Genomic DNA, 15723 nt, shown 5'->3' with positions numbered 1-15723 from the left:
TCCAGCTGAGAGTCTTTGTCACTGTGGGGACACCCAGGACCTGTCACCATTGACTTCCTGTCCAATTGAGACTACCCAGGATGGCCACCATTGACTTCCTGTCCAATTAAAGGACCCTGGGATGTGCCACCATCGACTTCCTGTCAAACTGAGACCACCCAGGATGTGCCACCCTCAACTTCCTGTCCAACTGAAGGTCCCACCATCGATTCTGTCAAACTGAGACCACCTAGGACATGCCACCATTGACTTCCTGTCCAATTGAGTCTATGTCACTTTGGGGACATCCCCAGGACCTGTCACCATTGACTTCCTGCCCAGCTGAGGGGACATGCCACCATTGACTTCCTGTCCAATTGAGGGGTGCTGGGACATGCCACCATCGACTTCCTGTCAAACTGAGACCACCAAGGACGTGCCACCATGGTCTTCCTGTCCAACTGAGAGTCCCTGGCATTTTGGGGACACCCCTGGGAGATGCCAGCATTGACTTCCTGTCCAGCTGAGCCCTTCCTGGACGTGCCACCATTAATTTCCACACCAGCTGAAACCTCCTGTCATTGTGGGGACCATTCCCAGGACCTGGCACCATCGATTCCCTCCCAGACTGAGGACCCCCCCCCCACCTCCTGGGGACCTCCCACCCTCTCCCAGCCTCCCTCTAACTGGAATTTGCCTCATGACCCCTCTCCATTCCCCGTCCAGGATCATTTGGGATTATCCACCTGGGGATGTCCCGTGTCCCTCTGGGCAGGTTCATGCAGCCCATTCCCAGTGGGATTTTCCTCCTTCCCGAGGTGGGATTTTGTACTTTAACCCCACAGGCATGTAAGATATCTTTATATTTATATATACATATATATATATATATATATGTAGGCACATAAAACCTCCTGAAACTGCTCCTGGTCCTTGTACCATGAGTTAAAAAATGGGAAAAGAGGGAAAAAAAACAGGAAAAATATGAGAAAAACAAGGAAAAAAAAAACCAAAAAAAAACAAAAAAAGGAGGCGCTGGCAGCAACACAATGACATGGCCAGGGAACGTGGCCCCCAACCCAGGAGCCACAGGGGAGTCCCTGTTCCCACCCCACAATCCACAGGCAAAATTCCTCCCCCACCCCAGGGAAGAGGAAGATTCCCACCCCAAGAGGCACAATTCCCCCAAACCACCCCCTGGGGCTGCGGGGTGAGGGCGAAGCAGCGGCAGCAGCAACAAGCGGGATCCCCCCCCCCCGCCCCCGCCTGCTTTGGGGACCATCCTGTTCTTTGGGGACTTTGGAGACCCCCCGGGGTGGGGTTTGGGGTCAGTCGAAGCCGTGCCAGTCGCTCTGCTCCGAATCGTATTCCAGCTCGGCTCCCACGCAGCGCACCCCGTCCAGGAGCATCGGTGTCCCGTGGTGACGGTCTGGGGACATCAGGGGACACAGCTTGGGGACAGCTCTCCGCCCACCCTTTTGGGAGGGTGGGAAGGCCCCTTTTCAGGGAGTTTTTGGGGGGTTTAAGCTCGCAGGGGTTTGTCCATCCCAGCAATGCCAGGCCTGGGTGGGTGGGGGATGTGTTGTCCCTTGTCCTTGTGTCACCGGCTGTGGTCACTGCCCAGGGGTGGTGACAACCTCAAGGGGCTGGGGGTGGCTGGGATATGGGGTGGGGGACATGGAGAGCAAGGGGGTGTTGGGATTTATAGGGAGGGTCCCAACGATAAAGGGGTCCTAGGGACAGGGGACATCCCAGGGACAAGGGGAGGGTCGCAGGGACAAAAGGATTCCAGGGATAGGGGGGACCCAGCCAGGCCCAGGGGCCCAGGGGACATTGGGGTCATCCCCCACCACCCTTCACCCCTTCCAAGGGCTCTCCTCAAGCCCCAGGCTGGGGAATTTTTTCGATGAAATCACCCGTTTTGGGCAATTCCTCAGCAGTGCCGTGGAGCTGGGATGGTGCCACGCCTGAACTGGGACAACTGGGAAGAGTGAGGGAAGGGACAGGGAGGGACCCCAGAACCCCCCAGAGCCCCTTACCCATGACCCGGGCCTGGACGGTGACCTTGATGTGGCCGGGGCCGTGTCCAGCCAGGAGCAGCTCCTCCTTCAGCACCCCCTCCTTGTGCGCCGTGTACTCGCAGCGCACGCTGTGCCCTGCACCGGGGACGTGGAGAAACTTCTGGAACGCTGGCAGTGCCTGCCTGTACCCTCCTCACCCTGCCTGTGCCTTCCCTGCCCTGTCTGAACCCTTCCTGTCCTGTCTGAACCCTGCCTGTACCCTTCTCACCCTGCCTGTCCTGCCTGAACTCTTCCTATCCTTCCCTGTCCTGCCTGCACCTCCCTGAACCTTCTCTTGCTTGTCTGAACCCTTCCTGTCCTGCCTGAACCCTTCCTGAACCCTTCCTATCCTGCCTGTACCTGCCTGTGCCTTCCCTGTCCTCCTCAAACCTCCCCCACCCTGCCTGCACATCCCTGAGCCTTCCTTCCCTGTCTGAGCCCTGCCTGTTCCACCCTCATCCTGCCTGCACCTTCCTGAACCTGTCCTGCTCTTCCTGAACCTTCCCTGCCCTGTCTACACCTGCCTGCACCTTTGTGCCCTCCCTGAACCCTTCCTGCCCTGTGTCTGCCTGCACCTTCCTGATCCTGCCTGTACCTGAGCCTGAGCCCTCCCATTCTTCCCGCCCTGCCTGCACCTTCCTGGCCTGCCTGAACCTTTCCTGTTCTTCCCTGTCCTGCCTGAATCCTTCTTGTCCTTCCCTGACCTGCCTGCACCTCTCTGAACCCTTCCTGTCTCATCTGAGCCCTTCGTGCCCTGCCTGCACCTTCCTGGTCCTGCCTGTACCTGAGCCTGAGCCCTCCCATTCTTCCCTGCCCTGCCTGCAGCTCCCTGAAAGTTCCCTGTTTTACCTGAACGCTTCCTGTCCTTGCCAATCCCGCTTAATCCCTTCCTGCCTTGCCTGCAGCTCCCTGAACCTTCCCTGTCCCTCCTAAACCCTTCCTATCCTGCCTGTACCTGCCCAAACCTTCCCTATCCCGCCTGAGCCTTTCCCATCCTTCCCACCCTTCCCGAATATTCCCTGCCTGTCCCCTCCATGCCCTGCCTGTCCTCTCCCCGCTCCACCCAGAGCTCGTGGGGCACCCCAGGGCTCCTTTTCCCTGCTCTTGAGAGGCCCTGGCCCTGATCCTGGCTCCAATCCTGATCCAAGTTCCAATCCTGATCCAAGTTCCCATCCCAATCCCAGCTCCCATCCAGATACCAGCTCCGATCCCAGATCCAATCCTGATCCTGCCTCCAGTCCTGATCCTCGCTCCAATCCCAATCCCAGCTCCAACCCCGATTCCAGCTCCAATCTTAACCCCAACTCCAATCCTGATCTTGGCCTCCAATCCCGATCCTGGCTCCAATCCTGATCCCGGCTTCAATCCCGATTCCAGCTCCAATCCTAATCCTGGCTCCAATCCCAATTCTGGCTCCAAACACGACCCCGGCTCCAATCCTGATCCCAGATCTAATCCTAATCCCTCCTCCAATCCTAATCCCAGATCCAATCCACATTTTGGCTCCAATCCCGATCCCAGATCCAATCCTGATTCCGGCTCCAATCCTAATCCAGGCTCCAATCACAATGCCAGCTCCGATCCTGATCCTCGCTTCAATCCTGATCCCAGATCCCATCCCAATCCCAGCTCCCATCCCCATCCCAGCTCCCATCCCGATCCCAGATCCCATCCCGATCCCGGCTCCCATCCCCATCCCAGAACCGATCCCAATCCCGGCTCCAATCCTTTTCCTAGCTCCAATCTTGACCCAAACTCCCATCCCAATCCTGGCTCCAATCCCAATCCTGGCTCCAATCCCAATCCCAGCTCAAATCCTGATCCTGACTCAAATCCTGATCCCAGTTCCAATCCTAATCCCAGATCCAATCCTGGTCCCAGATTCGATCCCAGTCCTTATCCTGGTCTCAATCCTTGTCTTGTTCCCGATCCCGGCCCCGATCCCAGTCCTGGTTGTGCTCCTGATCCTGACTTCAACCCTGGTCCCAATCCCGGCTCCCAGGTTCAATCCCAATCCTGGTCCTGATTCCAGCCTTGATCCCAACCCCAATCCCAGCTCTGATCCCAATCCCGATCCCAGTCCCAATCCTGGTCCTGATTCCAGCCTTGATCCCAACCCCAATCCCAGCTCTGATCCCAATCCCGATCCCAGTCCCCCTCCCTCTTCCTGATTCCAATCCCAGCCCCTCTTGGGAATCTCCAAACAAATCCTAAAGCCTCTTTGGGATGGAGCCAGCCCAGAGTGACACCAAAGCCCTGCCCTGTCCCCACTGCCGGGAGGTGACACATCCCGAGGGGACAGGGATGTGGGAAACAGCATCCACTGGCTCTGGGACAACGGGGACCGAGGTGGCCCCAGGGACCTGTGGTGTCCTTGGAGCACAGCCCATGTCCCCAAGAAGCTGCCACCCAGCCCTGGGTGACACTCAGCTGTCCCCAAGAAAGTGCTACCCAGCCTGGGTGACACTCAGCTGTCCCCAAGCATGGCCCTGCTCCTGGATCCTATGGATGTGGCAGCACTCAATTGTCCCCAAAGCGGAGGGTGGCACCTCTTGGAGCTGTCCCTGTCCCTTGTCAGGCTCTGATGTCCCCTCACCCACAGAGACCCTCCCAGGAAAGGAAAATCCCAACAACAACAACAAAATCAAGGAATTTGGGGACATCTCAAAGAATTGTCACTTCCTCGAGGGGACACCTGGGTGTGTCCTCCCCTCTCCCACTCCCTTTGGAAAAAGGGCTGGATCCAGGATGGGGACACTGGGGACAAGGAGGGGACACGGTACCTTCTGGCAGGGAGGTGACACTGATGACACGCAGGTTGGGGCTGGGGACAGGGAGGGGACAAATGTCCTTCCCCAGCCTCGGCACGGGGGGCAGCAGGAAGGTGATCTCGTACTTGTGGAGGATCTTCAGGAATCCCACCTGGAAAAGGGGGATACGGGGTGGGAGGGGGTTGGTGACATCATCACTGTCACCTCCCCTTGGGGACAAGGGACACTGGAAAGTCCTCAGGAAGGTGGGGACAGCACCTGGACAGAGGGAATTGTATCCTAAACATTCCCCCCTGTTAAATCCCAGGGGTGGGATTTGTGCCCTAAAAAAATCAGGAAGTAACAAATAGGAAATAATTTAGGAAATAACAGGAAAAAATTGAGAAAATAATTTAGGAATAAATCAGGAAATAATTTAGGAAATAATAGGAAAAAACTGAGGAAAAAATGAGGAAATAATTGAGGAAATAAATCAGGAAAAGGTAATAAACACGGTAATTTTGCCCCTCCAAAAAAACGCAGGAAAAATATGGAATTTTGGGACAAAATCCTGGGAATGATGACCCATGGATGTCATGGGAGCAGGGAGAGGTTTTCCAGCCATTCCTGGAAAAGGCAGCAGTGCCTCTTCCCATGGAATTCCTCCGCTGTCATGACAAAAACCAGAGCACTCTGGAGCCTTGGAAAAAACCATTTTGGGAAGGGAGCGAGCTGGGGACGATCCCTGAGGGAGAATCCAGGAGCAGCATCCAGAGGGTGGAATTCCCAAAATCCCCCACGGGCTGGAATCGTCCCAAACAGCTGGAAAAGGATCCAGGGAGCTCCTTCCAGAGGCCCTGAAGGGGCTCCAGGAGAGCTGGAATTGGGGACAAGGCAGGGAGGGACAGGACACAGGGAATGGCTTCCACTGGGAAAGGGGACATTGGGCTGGGATCTTGGGAAGGAATTCCTGGCTGGGCTGGAATTCCCAGATTTGCTGTGGCTGCCCCTGGATCCTTGGAAGTGTCCAAGGAACCGGGATGAGCTCCAAGCTCTTCTCCCCGTTCTGGGATTTATCCCTTTAAACCCCCAGAAAAACGCTCAGCACTGGAAAAAACCCCAAAAAACATATTTTCTTTTCCCAGGAAGATCCCAACCCCACCAGGGACCCCTCCCTGTGTCCCCATGTCCCTGTGGGTGGCACTGCCACCCCCTCATCCCTATGGATCACGTGCAGAGCTTCGGTGGTAAAACAACAACAGCCACCCCCGGAGCAAGTGCTGGATTTGGGATGGAATTCCAGCCTCCAGCACCCACCACGAGGCTGTGACTCAGCGCTGGTGGCAGCTGCAGGTGCCACACGTTGGTGGCACCACGGGTGGCTCCTTGTCCCCTCTGCTGGCACCGCCCCCGGAGCCCTTCGGAGCCAGCGGCACCAGCAGGATAACCGGGAAAAGGTGGGAATGGGAACGGTCGTGGTGGGATTCAGATGAGCCCCGAAATGGGGTAGAAGGGACAGTGCCACGTGTCCCCCGTGTCACCAAAGCCACCCAAACGTGGCGCTGGATTTGGGGGAAAAAAACGGGACAATCTGGAATTGGTGACTTCAGGAGCAGCCCTAGGGAATGACACAGAATTCTGGGGTGGGAACGCCTCAAAATCCAGGAATTTTCAGGAGTTGGGAACCCCGGAGTCCTCAGGGGAGGGTGACTGTTGTCACCTGTTGTCCCTCTGTGCCCCACCTTGACCAGGAAGTGGCCGTCCTTGTCCTGTGTCACCATCACGGCCGAGTCGTGCAGCTGCTCCTGGAAGTGGACGTGGCCGTGGGTCCCCTCCTGGGGGTGGCCCTGGGTCCCCTCGGTGGTGAAGCGCACTCCTGGACCCTTGGCCTTGCTGCCTGCAGGTGACAAAGTCCCCGGTCACAGCCGTGTCCCCACAGGGACGTGGCCTCGTGTTGGTGACATGGGAGGAGAATGGTGGCACCAGGAGGGGCATCCCTGTCACCTCCTCCCTGTGTCACCTGGGACACACGGGACCTGTGGTGACAGCCAGCTCCTCTCCGAGCAGGGACCGGCCACCAGCCCATGTCCAGAGAGTCCCCAAATGTCCCCAAGTGTCCCCAGGCTCAGCAGACTCCATTCCCTCCTGTGATATCCTCAGGACAGGGGACACAGGCTGGGGACACGGGGACACAGGTGACCAGTGACCACAGCCAGCTCCTCTCCGAGCAGGGACCGGCCACCAGCTGATCTCCAGAGGGTCCCCAAGTGTCCCAAAATGTCCCCAAGTGTTCCCAGGCTCGGCAGACTCTGCTGCCTCCTCGGGCCGAGGGGTGACACAGGGAAGGTGACACGGCTGTGACAAGGCCAGCAGGACAGGCCAGGGCTCTGCGGGGGCGGCCACCAGCTTGGGGACAACGCCGTCCCCACGGAGGCTCCGAAGATCCCGTGGGATTTTCCACGTGCGCAGCTTCCATGGAAAATCCGCCCCTTCCTCCTCCTCCTCCTCCTCCTCCTCCCGCCGAGCCTCGCCGCTCCCAGCTGGCAGCAGATTGTCACCGCCGCCAGCAGCAGATTGTCACCTCCCTTGTCGCCTGAAGAAAAGGCTCTTTGTTGCTGGCAGCGCCGGGAATCCCGGGATTTAATGAGCCGGGATTTAATGAGCCACGATTTAATGAGCCGAGATTTAAGGGCTCGCCATTGTTCCACCCCAAATCCCCTCCCGCACTCCGGGGTTGGGGACAGTGAGGGACACGGTGACAGCGTGGGGACACACGTGGGGACACGCGGGGGACCCTCCCGAGTGCCACCCTGGCTATCCCGAAGGATCTGCGTGGATCCCAGATCTCGATCCCAACCCGGGGAATCCCAATCCCAAATCTTGATAATCCCAAATTAGATTTTGTCACCCCTGGTGGCACTTGGGGACGACATTTGGCCACCCCCTCCCGGGCGTGGACCCTCTGGAAAGGCTGGGATTGGAGCAGGAAGAAGGTGGGATTTTTTTTTTTTTTTCCCGGGAAAATTCCTGCTGGGAATCAGCTGTCCCAGGATTGGGGTGTCCCAGCCCGGTGGCCTCGGGAGGGGACAACTGGGACCTGCAGGGGTGGCAGTCAGGGATTCTGCTGGACTGGGGATTTGTGGGATCAGGGGTTTGTGGGATCTGGGAATCCCCTGGATCTGGGATTTCTGGGATCTGGTATTTCTGGGAGCAGGGAATCCCCTGGATCTTAGATCTGTGGGAGCAGAGAATCCCCTGGATCTGGGATTTATGGGAGCAGAGAATCCCCTGGATCTGGGTTTTCTGGGATCTGGGATTTCTGGGATCAGAACCTGCTGGAATCTCGGGGTCACTGCAACCCCCCAAGGGGGGGCTCAGGGTCCCCTCCAAGATGTCCCAAACCCTTTTTTTTTTTTTTCCCTGGGAATCTCCTGCAGCTCTTCCAGCTTAGCCCCACAGGGAAGGAGCCACTCCCAGTCCCATTCCCAGGAAAATTCCCAGAGCACACAAAGAGCGGGAATCCCACAAAGATTCCTTGGGATTTGTCTCACCCCCAAAGCGCTTTTGGGGTCCCTCAAATCCATGGATAGGAACAAAGGACCCCAAAAAATAACTCTGGGAAAACCCCAAATCCCTGGCTGGGGGCAGGGGACACGGAGGGGATTTGGGGACTCACCCTTGCCGGCTGTCGCCATCTGTCCCCTGCGCCGTCCGGCGTTGTCGCTGTCCCCAGTTTCAGCGGCCGGGGGGCATCGTCCGGGAATTCTGCGGGAATGGGGTGGGAATTAATGGGAATGCGCCAGTTCCGTCCCATTCCCGTCCCATTGCGGGGACAGAGGTGGCCCCGAGGTGGCCGCGATCCTGGCGGGGAGGAGCCTGCAGCAACGCCAGGACCTGGAATGGGAATTTCCTCATCCCAAATCTCTGGGATTTGCGGGAATTTGGGAATTCCCAACCCCGCGCGTGCCTTAGTTTCTCCCTTCCCCCCCCCCCCCCCCCCCCCCCCTTTCCAAAACAAACAACAACAACAAAAAAAAAACGTCCCGGAGGTTTGGGAATGTTTTCCAGGCTGGAAGCAGCAGCGCAGATCCCAAACTTGAAGCCCTTCCTAAATCCCTTTTTCCCGGGATAAAAGCGGAGCCGGGAATTCGGGATGTGACATGCCCTAAAAAATTCCCCCCTGGATGGAAAAAAAAAAAAAAAAATCCTCCTCCTTCCTGGGATCACCCCATGAACGGACAGGACCGGGAAATCCATGGGGGAAAAAAAAAAACCAAAAAAATCGGGAAAAACGGGATAAAACAAAACCGAGCTGGAACGGGGGGAGCCTCTCACGGGGGTAGTGGCGGGAAGGAATCCAGGGATTTGGGGGCGTCTCAAACCACACCGGGCTGGGGTCGAGAGGGGGGAGAGGCGACAGCAAACCTCATCACCGAGGTGACAGCAGGAGGGGACACCGCGAGGGGACACCGGGGTCGCCTTTGTCGTCGTTCCCCCCCCCCCCCCCCCCCCGCCTTTCCGGAGCGCTGCCGGCCCCGTTTGCTCTCCCCTATCCTCCGCGACCCCTCCGCCCCTCCACGGGGGTTGCCCCGGTCCCTTTACCACCCCCCCGGTGTCCCCCAATGTCCCCCGGTGTCCCCCAATGTCCCCTCGCTGTCGCCGTGCCCCGCTCACCCCGCCGCTCCCGCCGCCCGCTTCCCGCTGAGTGGACACGCCCCCTCCCTCCTATTGGCCGGAGCTCAAGCACGTCGCGCTCCCATTGGTCGAGACGCACGCCGGTCACGCCTCCAAGCCGCGCCCCCAGGCAGCGCTTCCCGGGCCGTTGCTAAGGGGCGGGACTGCAGCCAACGGGCGTTGCTGGGGGCGTGGCTAAAGGGGCGTGGCGGCCAGTGAAGAGGGAGCGCGCGCCGAGGGCTCCCCCTTGTGGGCGACCGGGGCGTTGCCATGGGAACGCGGAGGGAGGGGCAGCGCCCCAAACCCTTCCCTTCCCTTCCCTTCCCTTCCCTTCCCTTCCCTTCCCTTCCCTTCCCTTCCCTTCCCTTCCCTTCCCTTCCCTTCCCTTCCCTTCCCTTCCCTTCCCTTCCCTTCCCTTCCCTTCCCTTCCCTTCCCTTCCCTTCCCTTCCCTTCCCTTCCCTTCCCTTCCCTTCCCTTCCCTTCCCTTCCCTTCCCTTCCCTTCCCTTCCCTTCCCTTCCCTTCCCTTCCCTTCCCTTCCCTTCCCCCCTCAATCCCTTTCCATCCATTTAATCCCAAACCATCGTAATTCTGTTCCATCCCATCTATCTCATCCCAAATCATCCCAATTCCATCCCATCCCATTTGATCCTATCTCATCCCCATCCCATCCATCTGCATCCCTTTTGCTCCCAATTCATTCCTACCCCACACCATCCCATCCTATTTCATCCCAATTCCGACTCATCCCAAATCTTCCCAATTCCTTCCCATCCCACTCAATTCCCACCCCAATCCAATCCCACCCCAACCCTAGCCCACCCTATCCCATCCCAATCCCAACTGCATTCCCAAACCACTCCTATACCAATCCCATCCCAATCCCTCCCACCCAATCCCAAACACACCCCAATCCCATCCCACCCCATCCTGCTCCATCCCAATAGCATTCTCAACCATATCTAATCCTAATCCTAATACCAATCCCAATCCCAATCCCAATCCCAATCCCAATCCTAATCTTAATCCTAATCCTAATCCTAATCCCAATCCTAATACTAATCCTAATCCTAATCCTAATCCCAATACTAATCCTAATCCAAATCCCAATCCTAATCCCAATCCTAATCCTAATCCTAATCCTAATCCTAATCCCAATCCCAATCCCAGTCCCACTCCATTCCCTGGCAGCCGCCAAGCCCGGGAACATCCAGCCCTTTCCCTTCTGTCCCCATCCCGACCTCCGTGTCCTTTCCTGATGGGACAGGGGACAGGGAACGGCCCCGTCCCACCGCGAGCGCCGGGATTGTCCCCCGGGATTGCCGCGTGGGGACACCGGGGTCAGGGGACACGTGAGGGACAGGGGGACACGTGAGGGACAGGGGGACAGTGTCACCCCCGGGGGGAGCCGCTCCAGATGCTGGAACGATTAAAATCCCGGGTTCCTCATTCCAAAAAAATCTGGGATCTGCATTCCCAGGGATCCCCAGAGTCCCGGCTGTGTCCTTGTCACTGGCACGGTGACATCACACCCGGCTTGTCCCCAGGGGAGGGGACACCAGGGTCCGGCTTGTCCCACCTTCCCCCCCCCCCCTCCCCCACCCCCCCCCATTCCCACATCAGCCGGAAATTCCAGGTTTTTCCTAAAAAAGGCACCGGGACAGGGACAATGCTCAGAGCCACGCCCTGGGCGTGTCCCCTTGTCTGGGGATGTCACCTGGGAGGGAGGGGAGGGGGACATGGGGGATGTCGCTGTCACCTCCCAGCGCCAGGCGCGGATTTACTCCGGGATTACAAAAACCACGGGATTTGGATTTGGGAAGGGATTAAATCCCGGCAGCCACCGGGCGGGAGGAGAGGCCTCGGCGTCCCCAGGGTGTCCCCATGGCGTCCCCAGGGTGTCCCCATGGCATCCCCATGGCGTCCCCATGGCGTCCCCAGGGTGTCCCCATGGTGTCCCCATGGCAACCCCACAGTGTCCCCATGGTGTCCCTACATTGTCCTCGCCCTGATGTCCCCACAGTGTCCCCACCTTGATGTCCCTGCGCTGATGACCTCTTGCCGATGTCCCCCACAGTGTCCCCATCGTGTCCCCACACTGCTGTCCCCATAGTGCCATCCCCGCACTGCTGTCCCGTCCCCACAGTGTCCCCACACTGCCACCTCTAGACTGATGTCCCCACAACGATGTCCATATAGCGCCGTCTCCACCCTGCTGTCCCCTCCCCGTTGTCCCCACAGTGTCCCTTGTCCCCACCTTGATGTCCCTGCCCTGATGTCCCCATCCTGCCATCCCCCCCCCCGGCACTGCCATCCCCACGCTGCTGTCCCCTCCCCACAGTGTCCCCACGCTGTGTCCCCACGCTGTCCCCTCCCCACGCTGTCCCCACGCTGTGTCCCCAAGCTGTCCCCTCCCCACAGTGTCCCCACGCTGTCCCCACGCTGTCCCCTCACTCCCGCTCTCACCCCGGCCAAGATCCAACACTTTAATCCCCAGTTCCGCAGCCGCGCCGGCCACTGGGAGAACTGGGACGCGCTGGGAGCCACTGGGCTGTCCCCGGGGACGCCAGCGCGGTGCCACCACCCCGCGGTGGCAGCGGTGTCACTGTCGCCTGTCAGCGGCGGTGGCCCTGGAGCTGCTGCAGCCGCCGGCTCAGGTCGTCGATGCGGAGATTTTTGAGGAGCAGGAGCTGCTCCAGCCGCCCCACCTTGGCCTGTAGGATCTGAGATTCCCGAGGGATTTGGGAGCCAAATCCCAAATCCCGAAATCCCAAACCCTTTTCTTTTTTATTATTATTTTTTTTTCCCCATTGTGGAAAACCGATGGATTTGGGATTCGAATCGCAGCCCCTTCCCCCCCCCCCCCCCCCCCCCAAAAAAAAAAAAATGGAATTCCAGATATCCCGCTCTTCCCATCCCGGATATCCCACAGAATTGTGGCCCTTCCCGAAATTTGAGGGACAGGGAAAAGCTGGGAAAAGATGGGAAAGGGGGGAAAGGGAAAAGACGGGAAAGGGAGGACAAGGAAAATTTTAAGGAAGATGGAACTGAGAAAAGCCAGGGTAGGGAGAGAAGGGAAAAGACGGGAAAAGAGGGATCGGGAAAAACCGGGAAAAGCCTGAAAGGGGGAAAAGGGAAAATTTTAGGGAAGGAGGAATCGGGAAAAGCCGGGATAGGGGGACAAGGAAGAGCCAGGAAAAGCCAGGAAAAGCCGGGAAGGGGAAAAAAGAGAAAAGCTGGGAAAGGGGACATGGAAAAGCCGGGAAAGGGGACAGGGAAAATTTTAGGGGAAAAGAGACAGGGAAAAACAGGGAAAAGCCTGAAAGGGGGAAAAGGGAAAAGCCGAGGAAAAGGGACAGGAAAAATTTTAGGGAAGATGGGAAAGTGAAAAGCCGGGATAGGGGGACAGGGAAAAACCGGGAAAAGCTGGGAAAGGAGGACAGGGGAAAACTGGGAAAGAGGGACCGGGGAAAGTCGGAGAAATCCGGGAAAGGGAGACAGGGAAAAATTAGGGAAGAAGGGACGGGGAAAGGGGAAAAGCTGTGAAAGGGGGACGGGGGAAAGCCGAGAAAAGCTGGGAAGGATGGAGAGTGAAAATTTTCGGGCAGGAGGAACCGGGAAAAGCCTGGAGAGGGGGACAGGGGAAAGCCGGGAAAAGCCGGGAAGGGGGAAAAGAGAAAAGCCTGGAAAGAGGGACGGGGAAAATTTTAGGGAAGAAATGACAAGGAAAAACCGGGAAAAACTTGAAAGGGGGGAAAGGGAAAAGCCGAGGAAGGGGGACAGGGCAAAGAACCGGGAAAAGCCGGGATAGGGGGACAGGGAAGAGCCGGGAAAAGCCGGGAAGGAGGGCGGGGGCCAGGCCAGTGTCGCGTGTGTCCCTCCCCCCCCACCTCCGGGATGTCCCCGCCGCCGGGATTTGGGATGGGCTCACCTGGATCGTGTCCCGCGCCAGCTGCAGCGCCTGCTCGCGCTCCTCCAGCTGCTGTCGCATGTCCCCAGGGCCACCCCCGGGCTGGGCTGGCACCGCCCTGCAGCGGCGACAGGACCCAGGGACACTCGGGGACACTCGGGGACACTCGGGGACAGCCGGACCCCAGAGTAACCCCCCTGTGACCCCCGGAAACCACAGGGAACCCCCGACCCACACAAAGACCCCAAGAGACATATGGGGACATCCTGACCCCCACGGGGACACCCCAAAAAACACAGGGAGCCCCAAACCACCACAGGGACCCGCTGGGTCCCATGGGAACACCCCAAATTCCACAGGGATCCCCTGAAAGCCATAGGGACACCCCAAACTCCACAGGGATCCCCTGACCCCCTTCAGTGATCCCCAAACTATCTCAGTGACCCCTTGACCCCCAAAAGGGACACTAAGACCCCCACAACGACCCCCCTGAGCCCCGTGGGGACACCCCAAACACCACAGTGACCCCAAAACCCCACAGCGACCTCCAACCCCTACAGGGACCCCCTGACCCCCACAGTGACCCCATAAAGATCCCAAGAGGGTCCCATCCCCTGCCCAGGCCTCACCTGGCAGCGCCCTCCTGGCTGTAGCCTCTTCCCAAATTGCTCTGGACTTTGAGACGGCCTGGAAAACCCCACAGGGATGGATGAAGTCACCTGCCCGGACACCTCTGTCCCCTCCCAGGGACCCCAAAAGATCCCAGTGGGGGATTTTGGGATCCCTTTTGCCCCCATCCCTACCTGTGTCCAGGTATCCACCCTCCTCCGGCACTGCTGGCTCGGCTGGAGGCTGCGAAGAGAGGCAGGAAAACCTCTGGAACACCTGGAATAACTGGGACAGGCCCCTGCCACCAGCCCAGGTAGATCCAAACCAGGCCCTGGACATTCCCAGGGATCCAGGGGTAGCCACAGCAAATCTGGGAATTCCAGCCCAGGCAGGAATTCCTTCCCAAGATCCCAGCCCAATGTCCCCTTTCCCAGTGGAAGCCATTCCCTGTGTCCTGTCCCTCCCTGCCTTGTCCCCAGTCCCTCTCCAGCTCTCCTGGAGCCCTGCAAGGGACTCTGAGCATTCCCTGGAATTTCCCTTTCTCCAGAGGAACATTCCCAGCTCTCCCAGCCTGGCTCCAGAGCAGAATCCTGGAATGATTTGTGTTGGGAGTGACCTTAAATCCCATCCAGGGACACTTTCCCCTAACACAGGTTTATCCAAATCCCAATGTCGAACATTTCCTGGGACACTCCTATACCCGGGAATTCCTCATTCCCAGGATTTCCTCACCTTCCTCTGCCTCTGCCTCTCCTGGATTTTCTCCCGTAGGAGCTGCAGGAGCTGTTCAGCCGTTCCCGGCCGGCTCTGGACCAGCTGTTGGATCATCTCCTCCGAGACGTGCAAATTCAGCTTACTCAGCACTTTCCTAAAATTTGGGAGCGAGGAAACACCCGGAGGAGGTGACAGAGGGACACGGGGTGAGGAGGACACGGGGGGACACCAATCCCCACCCGCAGCACTCCACGGTGGCTCTGCGGCCGCACGGAGCTGTCGGGGTGTGACCAACCCCAGGACACTTTGGGGACATTTTGGGGACACCCCGGAGTCACACGGAGCTGGTGGCACCTGTCCCTACCTGTTGAGGTGACCCCAGTTGGCGACTTTCTGCGCCGTGGAGCTCGTGGGCACAAAGCTGTGCAGCTCCACCAGGGAGGGGAAGAAGAACTTCACCACCTCAGCCGCCAGCACTGCGGGGACAGAGGGGACACGCTGCGAGTGGCACCACCGGGGACAGCCAGCCCCGGCCACCCCGCCGTGTCCCCACAAGGCCAACCCCCGTCGCTGAAGTCGCGGGCGATGTTCCTGCGCGGTCGCGACAGTGGCACCGTGTCCAGCCAGCGGTAAAGGGACACCAGGGACCTGTCCGGTCCCGGCTGCGGCCCCTCAGCCGCCATGAGGGCCCGGCCACAGCGTCGCGGTGCCATGGCAACGGGGGCGGGGCTTAACTGGAGCGTCGCGGTGCCATGGCAACGGAGGCGGGGCTTGCGGGGAAGCGTCGCGGTGCCATGGCAACGGGGGCGGGGCTTCACTGGAGAGTCCCCTTGCCATGGAAATTGGGCGGGGCTTAATGGGAGGCATCACTGTTGTCACAGCAACGGGGGCGGGGTTTCAAGGAGCATCTTGGTGCCATGGCAACAGGAGCAGGGCCGGCTGGTGCATGGATATGGAGGGTGGGATATGGACACTGGGGATGGGATATGGACAGAGCCACAACTCCAGGAGGCGACAGTGACATCCCC

The 15723-nt window shown here is 58.8% G+C and overlaps 2 protein-coding genes across 2 annotated transcripts; both read right to left on the bottom strand.

Annotated features, from left to right (window-relative positions):
* Positions 1-695: 695 nt before the first annotated feature.
* On the bottom strand, positions 696-8568 carry ADISSP (adipose secreted signaling protein). Its single transcript, XM_062493283.1, has 5 exons — positions 8466-8568; positions 6532-6686; positions 4823-4961; positions 2019-2135; positions 696-1408 (listed from the first exon to the last, which is right to left on the bottom strand). Exons 1-5 carry the CDS (start codon positions 8482-8484, stop codon positions 1308-1310), a joined length of 531 nt encoding a protein of 176 aa, XP_062349267.1. The 5' UTR covers positions 8485-8568; the 3' UTR covers positions 696-1307.
* Positions 8569-12077: 3509 nt separating this feature from the next.
* SPEF1 (sperm flagellar 1) lies at positions 12078-15408 on the bottom strand. The gene is made up of 7 exons (XM_062493392.1): positions 15258-15408; positions 15060-15171; positions 14713-14849; positions 14176-14238; positions 14002-14059; positions 13394-13490; positions 12078-12185 (listed from the first exon to the last, which is right to left on the bottom strand). The coding sequence occupies exons 1-7, from the start codon at positions 15406-15408 to the stop codon at positions 12078-12080; spliced, it is 726 nt and encodes a 241-aa protein (XP_062349376.1).
* Positions 15409-15723: the final 315 nt, after the last annotated feature.

Source organism: Cinclus cinclus, chromosome 5, assembly GCF_963662255.1.
Source record: "Cinclus cinclus chromosome 5, bCinCin1.1, whole genome shotgun sequence".
Classification (NCBI taxonomy): Eukaryota; Metazoa; Chordata; class Aves; order Passeriformes; family Cinclidae; genus Cinclus; species Cinclus cinclus.
This window is presented reverse-complemented; position numbering and strand designations above follow the sequence as displayed.

Bases quoted from the DNA above. Each gene is read 5' to 3' on its own strand.
- ADISSP (XM_062493283.1), bottom strand. The intron at 4,962-6,531 runs GTGGGGCACAGA...CCCCTTTTCCAG, and splicing joins ACGGCCACTTCCTGGTCAAG to GTGGGATTCCTGAAGATCCT. The intron at 2,136-4,822 runs GTACCGTGTCCC...TCCCCGGTGCAG, and splicing joins TGTCACCTCCCTGCCAGAAG to GGCACAGCGTGCGCTGCGAG.
- SPEF1 (XM_062493392.1), bottom strand. From the start codon at position 15,408: ATGGCACCGCGACGCTGTGGCCGGGCCCTCATGGCGGCTGAGGGGCCG. The intron at 14,239-14,712 runs TGAGGAAATCCT...AGAGGTTTTCCT, and splicing joins GAGGCAGAGGCAGAGGAAGG to GCCTCTCTTCGCAGCCTCCA. The intron at 12,186-13,393 runs GTGAGCCCATCC...CGGGAATCTCAG, and splicing joins TGGCGCGGGACACGATCCAG to ATCCTACAGGCCAAGGTGGG.